This window comes from Notothenia rossii (assembly GCF_949606895.1).
Source record: "Notothenia rossii genome assembly, chromosome: 4".
NCBI lineage: Eukaryota > Metazoa > Chordata > Actinopteri > Perciformes > Nototheniidae > Notothenia > Notothenia rossii.
In genome coordinates, this window is record NC_136902.1 from 10,363,185 (window position 1) to 10,381,584 (window position 18,400).

Below are 18,400 nucleotides of genomic sequence, written 5' to 3' on the forward strand. Positions count from 1 at the left end.
TAATAAATATATATATATATATATATATATATATATATATATATTTGGGTCTTATTCCGGAATATCCGGGAAGGTACATGTTTATACTTTAAGAGTGTACTGGACATATATAATCTGTCAGATGCTGTTCATTGAGTCTGAGGTGTCTCTTTGAACTAAGATAAAAAGCAACCACTTGATGGCTGTGTATCATATGTATCTACTCCGATTGAGTCTGTAACTTTATAACTTTACTATGAGGATAGGCTTTTAGGTCAGTAGTTGATAATTACACTGTTATTAAAGTAGCAGCTCATTGTAGCATATCAATTATTTTCCTAGAGTTGCAGTCACATTGACACCACAGGTACAGCATGACCATCCACTTAAGACTCGAGTGCTTTTTATTTGTCATTGAATCATGAAACGTGTTGTTTTATGTTGAATAATGTTTCCTTCTATATGATTTTAGAATGTTGTATAGATATTTAAATGCCCATCACCTTTCTGTGTGATATGTGTCTTACCTCCTATTTATGATGGCAGTGTAACTGTTATTTGCCTTTATACATATCTGTTTTTCAAGCTATGTTCTGAATGTTGGCCTTATATGGTAAAAATATGGTTTCTTAAAAATAATTAAATAATTGCCTTTTGGAAGACTGTTATCACCCCCTGATTATGTATTTATCTGTTTTTAACGACCTTTTAAAATGTCCTGAACCACAAAAAAAACACCCATCATCAGATTTTCAGTGATGAACTTGAAGAAATGTGCGTAGTTTTGTGAACCTCCTGCTTCCAGGGGCACGTGACCTTTGCCCTTTTTAAAAGCTCTTCCTGCTATTGTGCCATGTGTGGACGAACACCCCCTAACTAAGTGCAAGAGCAGCAAAATGTCTCTTTAGCAAAATAAACGTATGCTTAAAAACATTCACGTCCCGAAAGCTCGTTTCTGCTCTTTGTGATAAAGTGCAAGCTCAGGTTTTGCAGTTTAAACGCTAACAGTGTTTTATGAAGTTTTATTATATGTTACAGCAAATTTAGACTACAGCAGCATCCTGGAACAGATAAATAAGAATGAAGTAATAATTTATCTGTTCAAAATCAAACACAAGATGTTTATGAGGATTATCTGGAACGATCAGCTTTGTTTTCACACATTCCTGCTGTGGCACGGTTATTCTGTGCCAGGAGACCTTGGAGACTGCCATGAGTTCCTGTGGGAATTGAGCATCTTTAAACAACAACAAAAAAAGCACTTCAAACATTTCCTGCCTTCCTCTGTGATCAGATACATGGTAAAAAACAAAAACATAACGGGAAATGGATTATGAGAGTGAGACTGGAACAAACATCACAATGAGTCTCTGACCAAAGAGATGATCTCCACAATCTCCATTCAGTTCTGTCAAATCTTTCCTAGAAAACGTCTAGTGAAGTTTTCTCATCTCAGCTTCTATTTATTTATGATCCAATATCGGACTGGCTGGTGCTGGCGTTACTTAACTTGCGTTGCTTCCCCGGGTCTCCCCCTCCTCCGTTGGCAGCGTTGGTCCCAGCTCCCAGCTGGTTCCCGGCTCCATCTCTGGGTAACTGGCTCAGCACGGTGTTGACCAGGTTGTCTCGGAAGCTCTTGCTGAGGAAATTGTAGAGGATGGGGTTTGCCACGCAGTGAAAAAGAGACACATTGTGCACCACGCTGAACGAGAAGTAGAGCACCTCCACCGTGTTGCAGCTCAAGATGAAGGGGTCGATGATGTCCACGATCATCAGGAACACGACGAAGTGGTAGGGCAACCAGCACAGGACGAACACCAGGGAGTAAACGTGAACCAGCCACACGTCCCGCCGGCCCTGAACATCCGGCGCCGTCCGAACCGCACGAGCGATCAGCACATTGCAGGTGATGATGACGGCGGCGGGGCCCAAGAACTGGAAGACCAGGCAGAGGAAACCCACAGAGACAAACCACTCGGCGAAGTTGTGTTCAGGGAACCAGTAGCAGCCCGGCTCGTCCCACTCCAGAAGATCCACGTGGACGTTCTCCAGCAGCGCCAGGAACAAGGAGAGCACCCAAAGGCCTCCGCAGAGCACCCAGCGGCGGCGGCCGAGCACGGGGAAGAAGGCGGGAAACGAGGGTCTGGTCAGGGACAGATAACGCTCCACGGTCATGAGGGCCAGGAAGAAGGAGCTGCTGTAGGAGTTGACCTTGTAGACGAGGTGGGTCACCTTGCAGAGGAAGCGACCCCACAGCCAGACATTGTCCATGGTCACCTCCATCATGAAGAACGGCAGGATCACGATCACTATGAGGTCCGACAGGCTCACGTTGAGGATGCAGAACAGGACCCCGTTGGCAGAGTGGCGTTGGCGCCAGTTGACCCAGATGACCAGCACGTTCTCCAGCAGGCCCACCATGAAGATGAAAAGGTACATGAGGAAGAGGGCAATGTGCCGGGAGTCTCTGGCAGAATCCAGGAAGGTGGGGCAGTGGTCGAACAATTCCAGCGTGGCGTTGTGCTCGTGAGCGCTCATGGTCTGGAGTGAAAAGCAGAGGGAAAACTGTTTCATATAACTGGGAATAGTTCAGGTTTATTCTGGGGTTAATCTGACTATGTTACACAACAGAAACTCAGGAGGAGGGTGGGAGACGTGCTGGGTTGGAATATTACAAAAAGTAGTTTGTGAGTCGGATATTAAAGCCTCAACATATGAGAAGAAGCAAAATCGTCAGATGGAAGTTATAAATGTCTCACTTTGAGACAATATTTGGTTTAGTTTAAGTTATACTTGCTGACTCATTGCACATTTTGTCATTTAGAAGGAGCAGTGTGTTGGTTTTGGTGACATCTGGTGTTTTGGTTGCAGATTGCAACCAAAATGAATAAAGGCTAACCCAATACATCTCAGGAGGCGGCTGGTGTTACCGCAGCAAGCATTTGATTTGTCCTTTCTAAACAAATGTATTGCAACATGTATTCAGACTCCATGATGAGGACCCTTTCCCCTATCTTTATATTATACACTAATATAAACATAGTTCTGTATATTTGTATTACATTTCTGCGTACTGTTCCCCGAAATACTGCACGATGGCCCTTTAAAGCAGGGGTGGGGAACCTCCGGCCTCTGGGCCGTATACGGAGCGCGAGACCATTTGATACGGCCCCCGAGGTAATTTATAAACACACGCAAAAAAAAAAAAAATTAAAGAAATGTAGACCGCAAATGAATTAAACAAGCGAGCGCCTTTTTTTCCTGGCCAAGGTCTGGGTCCTTGAACACAACACGAGCCTAACGTGTCATCACCATAGACTGTATATATAAAGGTCATCACGTGGTATATGTCTCGTCTGACAAATGCTGAAGGAGAGCACCGCTCCGGCTCCGCCACTTCAGAAATTGCAGTACCCATAAGGAGCCATACACATGCCGCAGTTTTTGCGTGACTGTGTCTTTAGTTGTAAAGAAAATAATATTCTTATTTATTAGTTTTGAATATTATTATTTTGTAATGGATAAAAAGGTTTTCAAGGTGTACAATTTATGTTAAAGTTTTTCTCGATTGCTTTAATTGCTCAGTTTCTCAGAACACTACAAACAATTCAGTAAAGCACCCACCTAAAGTACAAAACACCTAATTTCTCCTGCTAAATGAAGAACTGCTCTCAAAACTACATAAACACTTACCAAATGCAAACTTTTGCACAAAATATAACACACTTCATTCCTAACCCTAACCCGGAAACTCTACATCAGAATATCCTGATCTTTTCTGAGTGACTAGTTGGGGTGTCCTGCTATCACCCTGGAGTGAAATGAGTCTTTGATACTGGAGAGTTCTTGTTTTATTCTTATCTAAAAACAGAGGGATGATAGCTCATACAATAGAGACTTCAAATGTCTTTTATTTTGAAACTCTACATCAGAATGTCCTGATTTTGTCTGAGTCACTAGTTGGGGTGTCCTGCTATCACCCTGGCGTGAAATTAGTCTTTGATACTGGAGAATTCTTGTTTTATAATTTATTATATTAAATATAAATTATATTTGATGCAACTTTAGTTAAATTTCCATGACTTTTCCAAAACCTTGGGAAAAATATTGTTTTCCATAACTTTTCCAAGGCCTGGAATTAGCATTTTGAATTTCCATGACTTTTCCAGGTTTTTAATGACCGTAAGAACCCTGTATAGTACATATTTCTTAATTGAATATGTTTGGTATGTTTTTTAGGTGTATTTGTTATTGACCAAGTAAGCGCTTTTATTTTGCAGGCAGTTTTTCCAGGACTCTACCGTAATGCATAGGATATTCGCGCACCGTCCGCAATATCACGTGCGGGCTGGCTTGACTGCGTTTTCCCAAGTGGAGGCTGGCTTGACCGCGGTAGAATTTCGCCGCGATCCCAACTGTCTGTTATCAGCCTGCCCTGTCGCCCAAACTCAATTTGGTGTTTCCCGCATCGTCGGCCGTGACACGCATTATTTGGCCTTTCATTGCCGGCGCACAGCCGATTTCAACATGTTGAATCGGCCGTGCGTTGGCCACAGGCAGTCGGACAAAGAAATCACTCTGATTGGCTGTTCAGCTAGCGAATCAGTGCATGAGAAGCGAAACGGTTGCTTGAGAATGTCTTCCACAAGCAACACTCCAATGGCTGATAGCTCCGGTACCGCACGAAACATGTTTTCGATGGACGAGAGTGAAAATGGAACGCACAAAATATAGAGAACCGCAGTGACGCGTCGTAAAACCCGGAACTAAGTTAGCATTTTTAGCACTTCCGGTTCCTTCGTTAAAAAGCAATGCATTTTCTCCATAGGGTTTTGGAAAATAGCTCGAAATAAGGTCTGTGGTTGACACAAATTTAAGAGATAAATCACGTTTTGTTCTACGACATTAAATACATCAGCAGTGACCCCACTGGTGATTTTTGAAGAGTTTACGTGTCTGAAAAGCGATGGTTGTTACCGAGTGGCTGAATAGGACTACAGAAATGGTCGAGACCGTTGTACGTCATTACGCCGAACACGTAAACACTCCAGCTAAGTTTGTTTTCCCCCGTGTTCTGCTTGAAAGCAAGTACCTGCCTATCTCTAGTATCTGTATATCTATATATCTATATCTGACCATTAGAATCTGTATTTTTTTTTTTAACACCGTAGTTTTACAAATTATAGAATAATTAATTACCAGTGTTTTCCAATTTTACTCGGCAGTTCGTTTCGTTAGCTAACGTTAGCTAAAGCTAGCGCTACTAGTTAGCTACGCAATAGTTTGTTGCTTTGCTCCGGGTTGCAGCCACAGGTCTTCGCATGAAACGTGCTTGTTCTATCGTTTCCCGGCCAATGTTTTCCAAAGGAGAGTATGGATTCGTGCCATGAGGTAAGCTGACGTTACATTTTTGTCCCTGTCACGGTGAAATGTAAATGATGGGTAGTGACTGTATCGCCGTTTTAGAGATGGCGCTGCTGAAAAGACCGAAACATAAGTAAAGATAATGAATACATCCTATTAAAACCTGTGTGGCTTATATGATAAGTCTAATTAGTACAAGGAGCATAACGTTTCACCATGTAACTAGAGATTGTAGTCAGGGACATTAGTTTGACATATTGAACTAATAACAAATCACCTCTGGCTGGCAGAGAACTCTCTGCTCCATAGCTTCTCTTGGACGTAAAATCACATGTACATTTTACATTTATATTCAATTTGATATTCCATCCCTCACATACTTTTGTATATATAATAACTTATATTTTCTTTTTCTTTTTATGCTGCTGCAACACAAACATTTCCCAAATTGGGATCAATAAAGTAATATATTATCTTAATTGAGAAATATAACTATTATAATTAGTGTAGCAGCTGACACCTATTTTCAATATGGATTAATCTACCATTTATTTCTTTAGTTCAATTTTGATTTATAAAAATGTCAAAATAGTGAAAATGTTCCCGAGACTTATCAAAGTGCAAGGTTATATCTTTAGATGTTTTGTTTTAGCCTATGTACTGTATGTCTTAATGCTCTTATATGTGACGGTGTGACTTCCATGAAACTAATATTTTATATCTTCCCAACAGAGGAGCTGGCAGGAAGCCCAATGCCTGTTCCCGCATCTGCAGCTGTCATTTTCTTTTACAAAAGAGAAAAAGGCCTGTTTCATTTGAAGCACAGAATGTAGAAGAGCATTCCTACTGTCTGAGAGGGATAATTGATGGAATGGAGGAAGAAGCTGCGTGTCTAATGACTGAGGAGGAAGCAGGTCCATCAACACAGGCGGCTGCTAATGAAGATCCTCAAGCACTATCTGAGAATGCCGAGGAGCAAGCAACCACGGTAGAAGAAAAACTTCAATCTCAGCAAAGACACATAATGCATCTAGAGATCCAGCTAGAGGAGTCCAAGGCAAAGCAGAGTTACTGCCGTGACAAGTATTCTGCCTCTCAGCTGAGTGAAAAGGTTCTTCGGATGGAGACAGGATTGCCAGATAGAGACACATTCAGTGCTGTGTGTGAGTATGTTGCTCGTTTTGAGGGTTCCAATACATACCCAGAAGGTTGGTTCCACAAAGCACTGAGTCTTGAAGACCAAGTTTTCATGACCCTCATGAAACTGCGTCATAATTACAAACACCTGGCTGCACTCTTTCACTGTGGTGAAAGCACTGTCAGAAATGTGATTGTAACATTTATAGAGGTTTTCCACAAATAACTTTTTAAGGACATAATGAGTACTGTTCCCAGCCGTGAGAAAAATAAAACCAGCTTGCCTTCTTCATTTCGGCACATCCAAAACTGCAGAATGATAGTGGATTGTACGGACATCAAAATTGCTATCCCCAAGCAAATGGATATCCAGAAAGAGACCTACTCTGCTTACCGTGGCATGCACTCCTTCAAACTACTGCTCGGGGTAGCAACAAATGCTGTGATCACATACTGCAGCGAACTATACCCAGGATCAACAAGTGACAAAGAGATAGTACGGGATTCTGGTGTTCTTCAGCATTTCAAACCTGGAGATCTGATATTGGCTGACAAGGGATTCTTAATCCAGAACAGTCACTGACACACAGCGAAGCACAGGCTAAAAAGCTTATCGCACAAAATAGGATTCACGTCGAGAGAGCAAAGGCTCGTTTGAAAGAATTTAGGATCCTAAAGTTCATTCCATCTCACCTGAGGCCCTTCGCAGATAAACTGGTGCAGGTATGTTGCGCACTAGTGAACTTCCAACGTCCTCTCATAAAAGAGGAGGCAGAAAAATGGTGTCTTTTCACATGTAAACACATATGTTTCATACACATCTTTTCAACTCTGTAATCCCCCCTCCCCCCCTCTCAATCAACTTCCTCTTGACTGACTTTTCTGTTTATTTTACTATATTTATTTGTTTGCCTGTCCTTGTTTGTCTGCCCTCCCTCATATTGTAAAGCATCTTTGAGTTGTAGAAAAGCGCCATTTTGAGTTCATCATTACGTGTGTGTGTGTGTGTGTGTGTGTGTGTGTGTGTGTGTGTGTGTGTGTGTGTGTGTGTGTGTGTGTGTGTGTGTGTGTGTGTGTGTGTGTGTGTGTGTGTGTGTGTGTGTGTGTGTGTGTGTGTGTGTGTGTGTGTGTGTGTTTAAAATAGCCCAATTGCTTTTAAAATAAATAAACATTGAATGTGTTTAATTGAATAGAAAAGGGGTTTAACGTTAGTGGCAGGTTGTGTGTGAGAGAGAATAAACAAGACAGCCCAATATTTAAAAAAATTGTTATTCTTTTTTCCCGCATATTTAGCAACTTTCCGCATATTTCGCAACTTCCCGCAATTTCACCTCATAAAATCACATAAAAACCCCGCATGTTTAATCGCATAAAGGATTTTAGCCCGCGTTTTTCTGGAGGGTCTAGATAATATCTGCAAATATAAATCTTTAAACTGTCTTTTTACCTTGAAAAGTCTGGCCTCTCGGGGTATAGGCTCATGTTTGTTTTCTGTCTTTCTCTATGAAAAACGTTACTCCAAAGAATGGTTTGTGATTTGGGATTCAGAGGCAGGCTTGAATCAAGAAACCACAATAGTTTTCTGCATGGAATGCCTTTTTTTATTACGAAATATTATTTTGTAAATATGTTATTCTCTGTAGTCAGAAACCTAACACTCTAACAACCACAACAGTGCAAAGCTGAGTAAATGTAAATTCAAAACTATTCACAATTTCTTAAAATGACTATATTTGAAAATGATAGATTTATGATCTTTTTCTTCGAACATATGAATGACTCAAAGAAGGATCGCAGCAGCTACAAGAAAGATCTTCAAAGGGGAACCATAACATCCTGAAACTGAGTTTTCTCTAAAAAAATATATTTAATTTTAACAGCAGTGCTCTCTGAACTCAGAACAAGTAAATTAATATGCCTTTTTGTTTTTCTGTCTTTTTCAGAAAATAACCACAACAGTGACAAAGGTGATTATTCCGACAGTGCCAGCTTTGGAAGCATGTGGGCCTTGAAAAAGTCCTCAAGAGCCAACAGGTTAGGCTGCCAATTGTCATCTCGGGCTATCGGAATGATGACACTGTCTTTCGTAGTCCAGACCACAAAGTAGCAAGTCTCTCTTCTCTTGCAGTGAGGTGAAGCTGACCTTGCACTTGGTGCCAGTAAGGATGTTCCTCACGCAGGCTGAATGTTTCTCCTTCCTTACTGACACAGAAGCCCTTGATTTGCAATGCTTCACTAATTGTCATTTCCCTGGCTCCGTAGGGAGACTTTACCTCCAGCACAGCGGAAGACCCTACCAGACCATCTGGAGATGCCCCCAACAATCCTGATTGGGAGAGCCACAAATCCGACTCATGGACCTGCATCTGGGTTGCAGTGGTGAATGCCCTGACGTCCTCACATTCATTCATAGTCCCCCACTGTACAGACAAAACACCATCAAGGGCCTGTTGTTGCCCTAGCACCCTGGCAATAAGTCACACGCTTTGACCTCAGGACAGCTCCAAAGTTGCTGGCAGTCAACCTTCCTTCCCTGAACAAATGCCAGTTTGGGCTGGTTCGCTGACCAGTGGTAGCCACCTGAATTGCCCGCCGTTGCTCCTCAGACAATGCCATGCTTGCCACAATTGCCTCAGGTCCCTGTTGCCCAACAGATTTGAGAATTTCAGGAACAGTAAGTGTTTCCTCTTCTGGCTCGGGGGGAGAGAAGCCAAGAAATTCCTGAGAACCTGCCCCGAGTCTGTCCCTCAGCCAGTCACGATCTTCGGAGGTGGGCTATTATTGGTCGGAGGAAATAGCTCCTCCACTGAATGTGTATGTTTAGCTGCCTTTGACTTCTTCCACTGACAGGGGGTCTCAGTGCAGCTGAAATTGTGGATGGCAAAGATGGCTAATGCAGCCGCATGACTGCATTTCCAGTCTCCACGTGGGAAGTCACATTTTGTGGAGAGAATTCCCTCTTCTCCTGTAGATACCTGTGGTGGTGGGATTGTTTTATTATTTAAAATATATCTACATTTGTAATGGCTTCCCAATTATCCCTTTAATTGTTTATAGCCTACTGTATGTCTATTTCATGGATATTTGTGTTTTCTGGTGTGTAATAATTGTAATAAAGATTTCATGTGACACATAAAATAGATTTGTTGATGGGAATTAATGTCACTAATGTGAATAAATGAACTCTAGGTTAACGGTACTTTTGCTATCACTACTCACCGACACTCTATAAACCCTGTCCCTCATGCTAGCCCTGACAACACCGGTAAGCACACCTTCATCTAGGCTGCACTGTTTTACGTGTCCTGACTTGTAGTGGTTCTCTCCTCTATCTACACTCTTCTTGTCATCTTTGTAAAATGATATCAGACTGGTAATTGACACAGCCATGACTTCTAGTGAAATTCAGTGTGGCTCAAATGAAAAGCTTTGTTAAAATATGCAAGCGCGCGAAAGTCAGTTGAAACGATCTTAAGTTGGCGTGACGTTGAAGTCGTGTGACCCTGCTGCTGTGCTTTTTTGTAGTTCGTTTATAGCATAACGTTAGCATTTTGCTTCTGGCGACTGATTTATGATTCAAAAATTATAAAAGTAGGGTTGACATGTGGATATTATCCGGCTGAACAAAACGTGATCCGTCTCTTAAATATGTGTCAACCACAGACCTTATTTCGAGCTATTTTCCAAAATCCTATGGAGAAATTGCATTGCGTTTTTGACGAAGGAACCGGAAGGAGTTTACTTCCGGGTTTTACGACGCGTCACTGCGGTTCTCTATTTGTTGTTTGTTGTCTATTCTTCTTCTCTGTCTTCTGGTTGTTGCCTCTTTTGAATGACGAATACACACTACCGCCGCCTCCTGGTAAGGAGAGTTATTGCCACTCACGCATGCGCAGTTCCTACGTGCTCGGCTGAAGTCTTTGCGGTGTGTTCCAGTGCAACACATGGGCCCTTTCTCATTTCTCTAACTCCCCTCCTCGAGACTTAGTCCCGGCCACAGGAGATGAGAGCGGAGGAGCCGAGGAGGGGAACCGAGGAGAGAGGAGGGGAAGCAGCAGGCGGTTAGAGAAATGAGAACTCCTCTCCTCTGAGCGGTCATTTTAAAGAGACGTCCATTAATGATGACAGTAGGCACAGCAGCCCTCTGTCTGATGGACAGATGTGTCCATGACCACTTATATATTTACTTTGATTCATTCACAGTGAGACAGGCTACAGATGCGGACACACACACACACATATATATATATATATATATATATATATATATATATATATTTATATAAATATATATACAATTTCAGAATCAAACAGAGCACTCTCATAATAACGTAACACTATCAGAGACTGGATATATCCCCCCCCCCCCCTCCCTCTCTGGTCGCTACAATGTGGAAAATAAATTACGGGCCAAAAGTTTTATTTACAAGTATTAAAAGTAAGAAGAGGACACCAAGCCAACTGAAACCTGTCTGTCCGCTGCATCTACGCACACACTGTACCACACACACCCACACACTGTACCACACACACGCACCTTCAGCTAACAGCCGTTGTGTATTTTATTATGTGAAGCACTAAATGGTTTTAGAAAAATATCGACTCCTTGTTTGTAGATATCTACTAAACTAAAGCAAATAAAGAGAGTAGGCCTGTTATACTGAGTGATATATATTATACACACTGCTCTGCTTTCTGCACGGACCTCACAGCTGTTCTCACTGTAAACATCGCGTCGCGAGGAGAGCAGTTAATAAAATAATATCCAGGGGATGCATGTCATTGGCTGAGATAAGTCCGGCCTTGCGTCACGACTCTTTGAAACATCTCTGTTCCCGGAAATGCATCCACGAAGAAGCCGTGGAGGACCGTGGAGGACCCATCAGTGTATCCTCGGTTATAGCTCCTCCAGAGAGCCTCCTCGACGCTCGATCCTCGGTCCTCGAAGTGCATTTAGAGAAATGAGATGTACTTCAACATGGTGCGCTGAAATTCATTTTCCGGGTCACTACCGGAGGACCGAGGAGTCGAGGAGAGGGATTTGATGAAATGAGAAAGGGCCATGGCCAACACGCAGGAGAACACGCCGACGCAACAGTCGGCGTCGGCTTCGGCGAGTTCTCTGGTGACTGCTTGCTGTGTCAGGGCCAGGGCCGTTTCTAGCTTTTTGGGGGCCCTATGCAAGATGCTGTTTGGGGCCCCTAGTTTTTACAGTTTTTTTTTAACTACAATGGGGGGGATTCCGAAGCCTTTAAGATGATCTGTGGAGATGCATCAATCTGTTACACTTTAATAGGAAAACAGGCTAATTTCACGAAAACCAAGCAATTGAATATTACAAAAAATGATATTAAAAAGGTAAACAATAAGGCTCCTCTATGTCAATAAATGCAAGAGATGCAGCATTTTCTCAACATTGTTTAATTTACATTTTTCTTCTTCCTCAGACGTCACTCATTGGCTGACAGACCAACAATGATTTGGACTGTATTACCCCAAAAATGCAAGCCACAGCTTTGCTATCATTGCAGTTTAGTAGTGTTTATATCCTACATTGGATGTGTAAGCATATCATGCTTCACCGAACACAGGAGGGGGCTCGGCTGTCTACAAATAAAGACGGCTCATTTTAATTCTCCCCAAATATATTGAAGCTGAACCTGAACTTTGAATTCTCTGCACCCATCAGAATGTTGGCGATCTTATTAAAATTGTGAATGCAGAATTAGAAATACTATGTAACTGGTTTGCAGTTAATAAATTATCCCTTAATGTGGCCAAAACAAATGACATGTCATTCAATGCAAAGTCTGAGAGTAGAAATGAATGCATTATACAGATTTGCAATACCGAGACAGAAAAAGTTTGTGCATGTACATTTTTAGGACTGCTTGTTGACGAAAAACTCAATTGGAAGCAGCATATAAATTATGTACAGACTAAACTGTCAAAAACAATAGGTATTTTGTATCACACTAAGAACATTCTTGAAGAAAAATACTCTTTATAACAGTCTATTTCTCCCTTACCTTTACAACTGCTCCGAAATATGGGGAAACACATACTCAAAAAATCTACAAAAAATAATAACATCCCAAAATAAAGTATTACGAATAGTCTGTGGTGTTGGTGAATATGAACACACAACTCCCATATCTAAAAAAACACAATATATTAAAATGTGTTGACATAGTACAGCTTAAAACAGTACTGATTATGCACAACATTTTCCATAACAAAATGCCTAATAACATTCAAAAGCAGTTCCAAACCACAGCGTGAACATATGAATGTAAAAAAAGTCACTTGAAAATAAGTGTTCACAATGTTTATATGCAATTATGCATATATTATTATTAATTTGCCAAGTACATGTGTACATATGTATATATTTATATATAGTATTTTCATTTCCAAAAAAAGATAGTTGAAACTGCTATTGACATGTGCAGAAAATGACCCTATATCTAGTTTTCGTATATATATATATATATATATATATATATATATATATATATATATATTAGGGCTGTCAGTCGATTAAAATATTTAATCGCATGATTGTCCATAGTTAATTGCACATTTTTGATCTGTTCTAAATGTACCTTAGAGGAATATTTTTCAAGTTTTTAATACTCTTATCAACATAGGAGTGGATAAATATGCTTTATGCTAATGTTTATTATCATTTGAACAATGACAAATATTCTCATGAATATTAAACACAACAACCTCTGAACAATACAAATATTCGCCTCAATTCAACCTGGAACCTCTCTCATACAATAATACAACACAAATTGTGTGTGCGTGTGTGCGTGTGTGTGTGAGATGGATCGTTGGAGCTATGTGCAACTCAAGGCATATGCTCGAACGGGAGCTGCCTGGCGCTGCAATCATGTTGCGCGCACTATCCGTGCTGATGAGTGTGCTGACTTTTCGTACAATGTCCCGCTGTCTGGCTACCTGCATGAAGTGAAGTGCTCGGCGCAGTTGTCGGCAAAATGTCGCTCCTCTGTTTTCATTTAAACAGCTCCTTGTATCCGTTAGCGCAGCTAGCTAGCACCAGATGCTAACAACAACAATACACGTAAGGTCTCTCTCTCGCTCGCTCGCGCCACACATACACACACCCTCCCGGTCCTCCCGATGGCTAGTCAGGGCCTGCCGGTGAGCGTGGAAGTGTGGTCTGCCACAAGCGGGCGGCAGGAGCGGGGCTGTCATCATCAGCTTGTAGATGGTATTTTAAACTTGATGCGCTCGGAAACTACGGGGCGGCCGAGGACAAAAAATACACTTGTTAATCACGTTAAAATAATTAGTGGCGTTAATTTATTTTTGCGTTTACGCGTTATTAACGCGTTAACATGACAGCCCTAATATATATATATATATATATATATGCATTTATTGTTTTCCTGCCCTAACTTTTATTTAATTTTTTCTCCTGTTTTCTTTATTTCTTTGTACTCCTTCATTTCCATACATTTTTGACGCAATAATGCCGATGTTGTATTAGGATAATGCACGGGAGGGCTACTACTAGGGAGCTTCTACTAATTTTGTTCATATTTGTGTGTATGAATTATACTTTTTTTTTTTTTGGATGAAAAAAAAAAAGAAACAATTCTCTCAGCTTGGGGGCCCCCAAGTGGCCGCGGGGGCCTTATGCATCTGCATAGTCTATATGAAGAAACGGCCCTGGTCCGGGCCTTTAGAGTTTTACTCCCTACAGGGTGTACTTTGAGGGTTTTTGACTCTGTAGACCGTTTACATGCATGTACATGGCGGCTGGTGGAAAATATTTTTGGTGGGGCTATGGAAATGGGGACCAAACCATACTAGGGCGGTCCGGGGGGATTTCCTCCAAGGAAAAATTGAGGCTTAAAAATATGAGATAATCCATAATCTTCAGTGTGGTTAGCTATGAATCTTCCAAAACTGTGCAACAGTACAGTAGGCCCACACAAACTGCAGAACACTGGTGCTTTGGGAACACTCAAATGATTTCATTGTGTGTGTGTGATTTCTGGAAAGAGGTCAAAGTCATAAACAGCTGTAAGACTCCCTTACCGTCTTCCATTGAAGGAGTGTGTGGGTCAGACAACATTGCTGAACTGTGGCGACAACACTATCATGAGTTGTTCAACTGTGTTAAGAGTGATGCATTTGTGGTTGAAAAGGTTGACTCCCCTGAAAATGTTACAGTTAGATCAGAGGAAGTCTACAACACTATAATGAATCTAGGAAATAACAAAGCTTGTGGCCCTGATCTCATCTCAGCTGAACACTTGAAACATGCCAGTCTTAAGCTTGCTCCTCTTCTTGCTCTGTGTCTTACTGGTTTCCTTAATCATGGTGTCTTACCAGATTCCATGTTATCTGTGCTACTTGTGCTAGTCATCAAGGATAAAGCTGGGAAGATTAATGGCATTGATAATTACAGACCCATTGCTTTAGCTAGCATTCTCTCCAAAGTGTTGGAGAAAATTCTGTTGGATAGGCTGGAAAGGTATATTACCACAGCTGACAACCAGTTTGGTTTTAAAAGAAAACATGGCACAGATATGTGTATCTTTGCTTTGAAAGACATTATAGCAAAATATAGAAGCCATAATTCCACCATGTTTCTGTCTTTTATTGATGCTTCCAAGGCATTTGACAGACTGCATAATTTCAAATTATTTGACAACATGTGCCAGAGAGGGGTACCCAAGTACATAATAAGGATCTTAGCCTTTTGGTATGCACATCAGACTATGCAGGTGAAGTGGGGCAATACTGTGTCTGAACATGTTTATGTTGGTAATGGGGTCAAGCAAGGTGGGATTTTATCTCCTTTGTTGTTTAATCTGTACATGGATGATCTGTCTAGGAAACTGAACTTGTGTAAAACTGGATGTGTCATCGGTGCTACTGTTGTCAACCACCTTATGTATGCTGATGGTTTAATCATCTTCTCCCCATGCAGTGCTGGGTCACAACAGCTTCTGAGGACTTGTTCCCAGTATGGCATTGATTTTAATATTAAGTATAACGCCAAGAAGAGTAGCATCATGATTGTGCGAAGTAAAGAGGATAAAAAGGCTGTATTTCCTAATTTTATTCTCAGTAGCAACATTCTTCTTGTGTGCAGTGAGATGAAGTACCTTGGTCATTATATTTCTGATGATCTCACAGATGACAAAGAAATCCATAGACAACGCTGCAAACTGTATGCCCAGGCAAACATATTAAGGCGGAAATTTCACAAGTGCTCTGTAGATGTCAAGGTATTACTTTTTAAAGCTTTCTGTACACGACTCACCTGTGGAGTAACTACAAGACTAAAAGCATACACAAACTAAAAGTTGCATACAATGATGCTTTACGGTTGCTGCTGAGGGTACCAAGATGGCACAGTGCCAGCCAGCTGTTTGTTAACTTGGGGGTACCTACTTGTCAAGCCCTCAATGTAAAAATTCATGTGTCGCCTAGAAGACTCGGACAATCATGTCATCTCGATTTTAATTAACCCTGTGAAGAGTTCTACTCGGTTCTCTTCCATGATTTGGAGACATTGGCGCAATAGCCTATACAGACAGTGAGCATGTCTGGCTAGCTGTGATTGGTCTGATTTTATGTTTTTTATCTGTTTGTTTTTATCTTTTTTGTGTTTATCTTTTTATCTTATTTATTGATGTGTGTATTGTCTTTTCATATGTGATATGGACCTTGAGTCTGAAATAAAAATAAAGATTGAATGTGTGTGTGTGTGTGTGTGTGTGTGTGTGTGTGTCATAATTGCCAACCCTCCCGTTTTTTGACAAAATCAGATTTACTCACGACTGTTTCCACTCTGACTTTAATACAGCTACACCATTGTTTGGTTTCCATGGTAGCGCGTCTCTTTAGCAGCGCGCGCAACTCAACGTCTGAGAGGGTGAGGAAGATGAAAACTGAGCAACAATCGACAACTCACTCACTCCTTTCCTGTAAAATACAGGTCCAGCCCACACATATGCTCCATGGTGCTACAGGCATTGCCCTTACAACTAAAATAAGCTTGCAAATGTTAATCTACAGCTCCGGGGATCCACTAGCACCGGAGTCTACACCTGCAGTCGCAGCCATCCTCATCAACTATACTGTAGCGTCACCTTGGATACGAGTCTAAACAACTCACAGACACACAGGGCAGGGCTCTGACAGGGCGCCCTTTGAGCATCAGATCTGACGACGATGATTGGCTGAAATTATGTTTCGGCGGCATAGTATACAGATAGCAACAGTCAGCTTGTTGGCTGCTGCTGCTCTGGCTGAGGGCTCCTTTCTACCGCCCGCACGAGAGAGGGTAATGATACACGCTGCGGCCAGGCAGGAAACATGAGACTTATCAGTAACTTTAGACATCGTAAAACAATTTTAAACGAGATTTTATTGTAGATTATACATTTTACTGATACCAACTATATAATAATGACCTTGTTCATTAAAAATAAAAATATATATTTTTTTGAAATATATTTTTGTATTTATTTTTAAGGACAATCAAACATGTGGGAAGAGGGGGGCGGCGCCCCTAGCGCCCCTATGGGCCGGCCGCCACTGATGAAAACCTTCATAACACACAAGGGGACGGGTAATAACCGGAAAAGGATGACATGTCTCCTTTAAAGATTAGAATACTGCATATATTTAGCAACACTGTTGTACTCACAAAGGACATATCAAGAAATGTTTTATTACTGTAGTGTACATGCATTTTTTCTCTCTAAGAAAAACATGACGCCTACATTACCCATAATGCCACTAACAGTCTGATGTCTAGATGGTAACCCTCGACTTGCAAAACTCTTGCAAGATGTGTCTTGAATAGCTAAAGTTAGACTTTGACCTAGAGTGGATAGGCTTTCCCTTTTATTTAGAAATGTATGGTGGAAACAGGTTGTTACATCACAAAAATATATATTACTGTACCTTGTTGTGAAGAGGCGCGTTGTGTAGATGAAGAGGGTTAGGGTGAGGGTCCCTCCTGAGGCCTCGCTGTGTTTCTGAGTGAAGCCACCAGATGACTCATTCCAGCTCTGATGTTAACAGATATCTGAGCAATCAAGCAGCCAGGAGCTTCTACCATCCCATTTCTCATTAACATACTCACACACACGACAGGACATCCTCAGTTGGTAGTGGGGAGCGGTGTAGAAATCCAGGAACGCCCACACAGGTTTTATGCATTTCAAAATGTACATTCAACACTCAGCCAAATAGGACATAGAAACTTGGGTGTTGCCATTTTCTGCTGTTTCTCGTCACTATTTAATTGAAGTCCTTTATTTATTGTACAGGTACAACTGAATTCAAAAGTGATCCTGTCAGTGCATAACAAGAGTATTACTCAACCTTTTACTTCCCTACATTAATTTGAAAGCTTAAGCTATATTTAAAATCAGGATTTTCCATTCTAAACTGTTCAGATGGTTTGATTTAAATAACAATTTGAATCCCATAAGATCAAATTGGTATTACATGACACAGCCATCCTTGGATTAATAAACAAAGAAAGCAGTTTTGAAGAAGACTAGAACGTTAGGTCGGTGGTTATCCACAATGTACCCATAACTCAGGTCTGCTTCAATATGTACTTTGGTGTTCATATTGATAGTACTCTTAGCTGGAGATCCATGTTGAAAATCTCTGCTTTTATCTCAATAGTGGAGATATTTCTTCACGTAGAGCTTAAGGTCTGTGGAGTTGAGCAGAAGTAGAATGAAAATATTTATGATTACACATATACACAGTTTGCTCTGTGCAATGGCAAGCAATTGTTGTTCCCCTGTCATTCCTCAAATATTTGATGCAGCTATATGCTTAAATTTTCCCTCCAGTCATTATGGCTGTCATACATCCCTTTGTTTACTTCAGGAGCATAGTGACATCA

The 18,400-nt window shown here is 41.2% G+C and overlaps 1 protein-coding gene across 1 annotated transcript; it reads right to left on the minus strand.

The window, feature by feature from the left end:
• Positions 1–984: 984 nt before the first annotated feature.
• LOC307038149 (G-protein coupled receptor 182-like) lies at positions 985–17,625 on the minus strand. Its single transcript, XM_079679449.1, has 2 exons — positions 17,440–17,625; positions 985–2,520 (listed from the first exon to the last, which is right to left on the minus strand). Exon 2 carries the CDS (start codon positions 2,515–2,517, stop codon positions 1,447–1,449), a length of 1,071 nt encoding a protein of 356 aa, XP_079535575.1. The 5' UTR covers positions 2,518–2,520; positions 17,440–17,625; the 3' UTR covers positions 985–1,446.
• Positions 17,626–18,400: the final 775 nt, after the last annotated feature.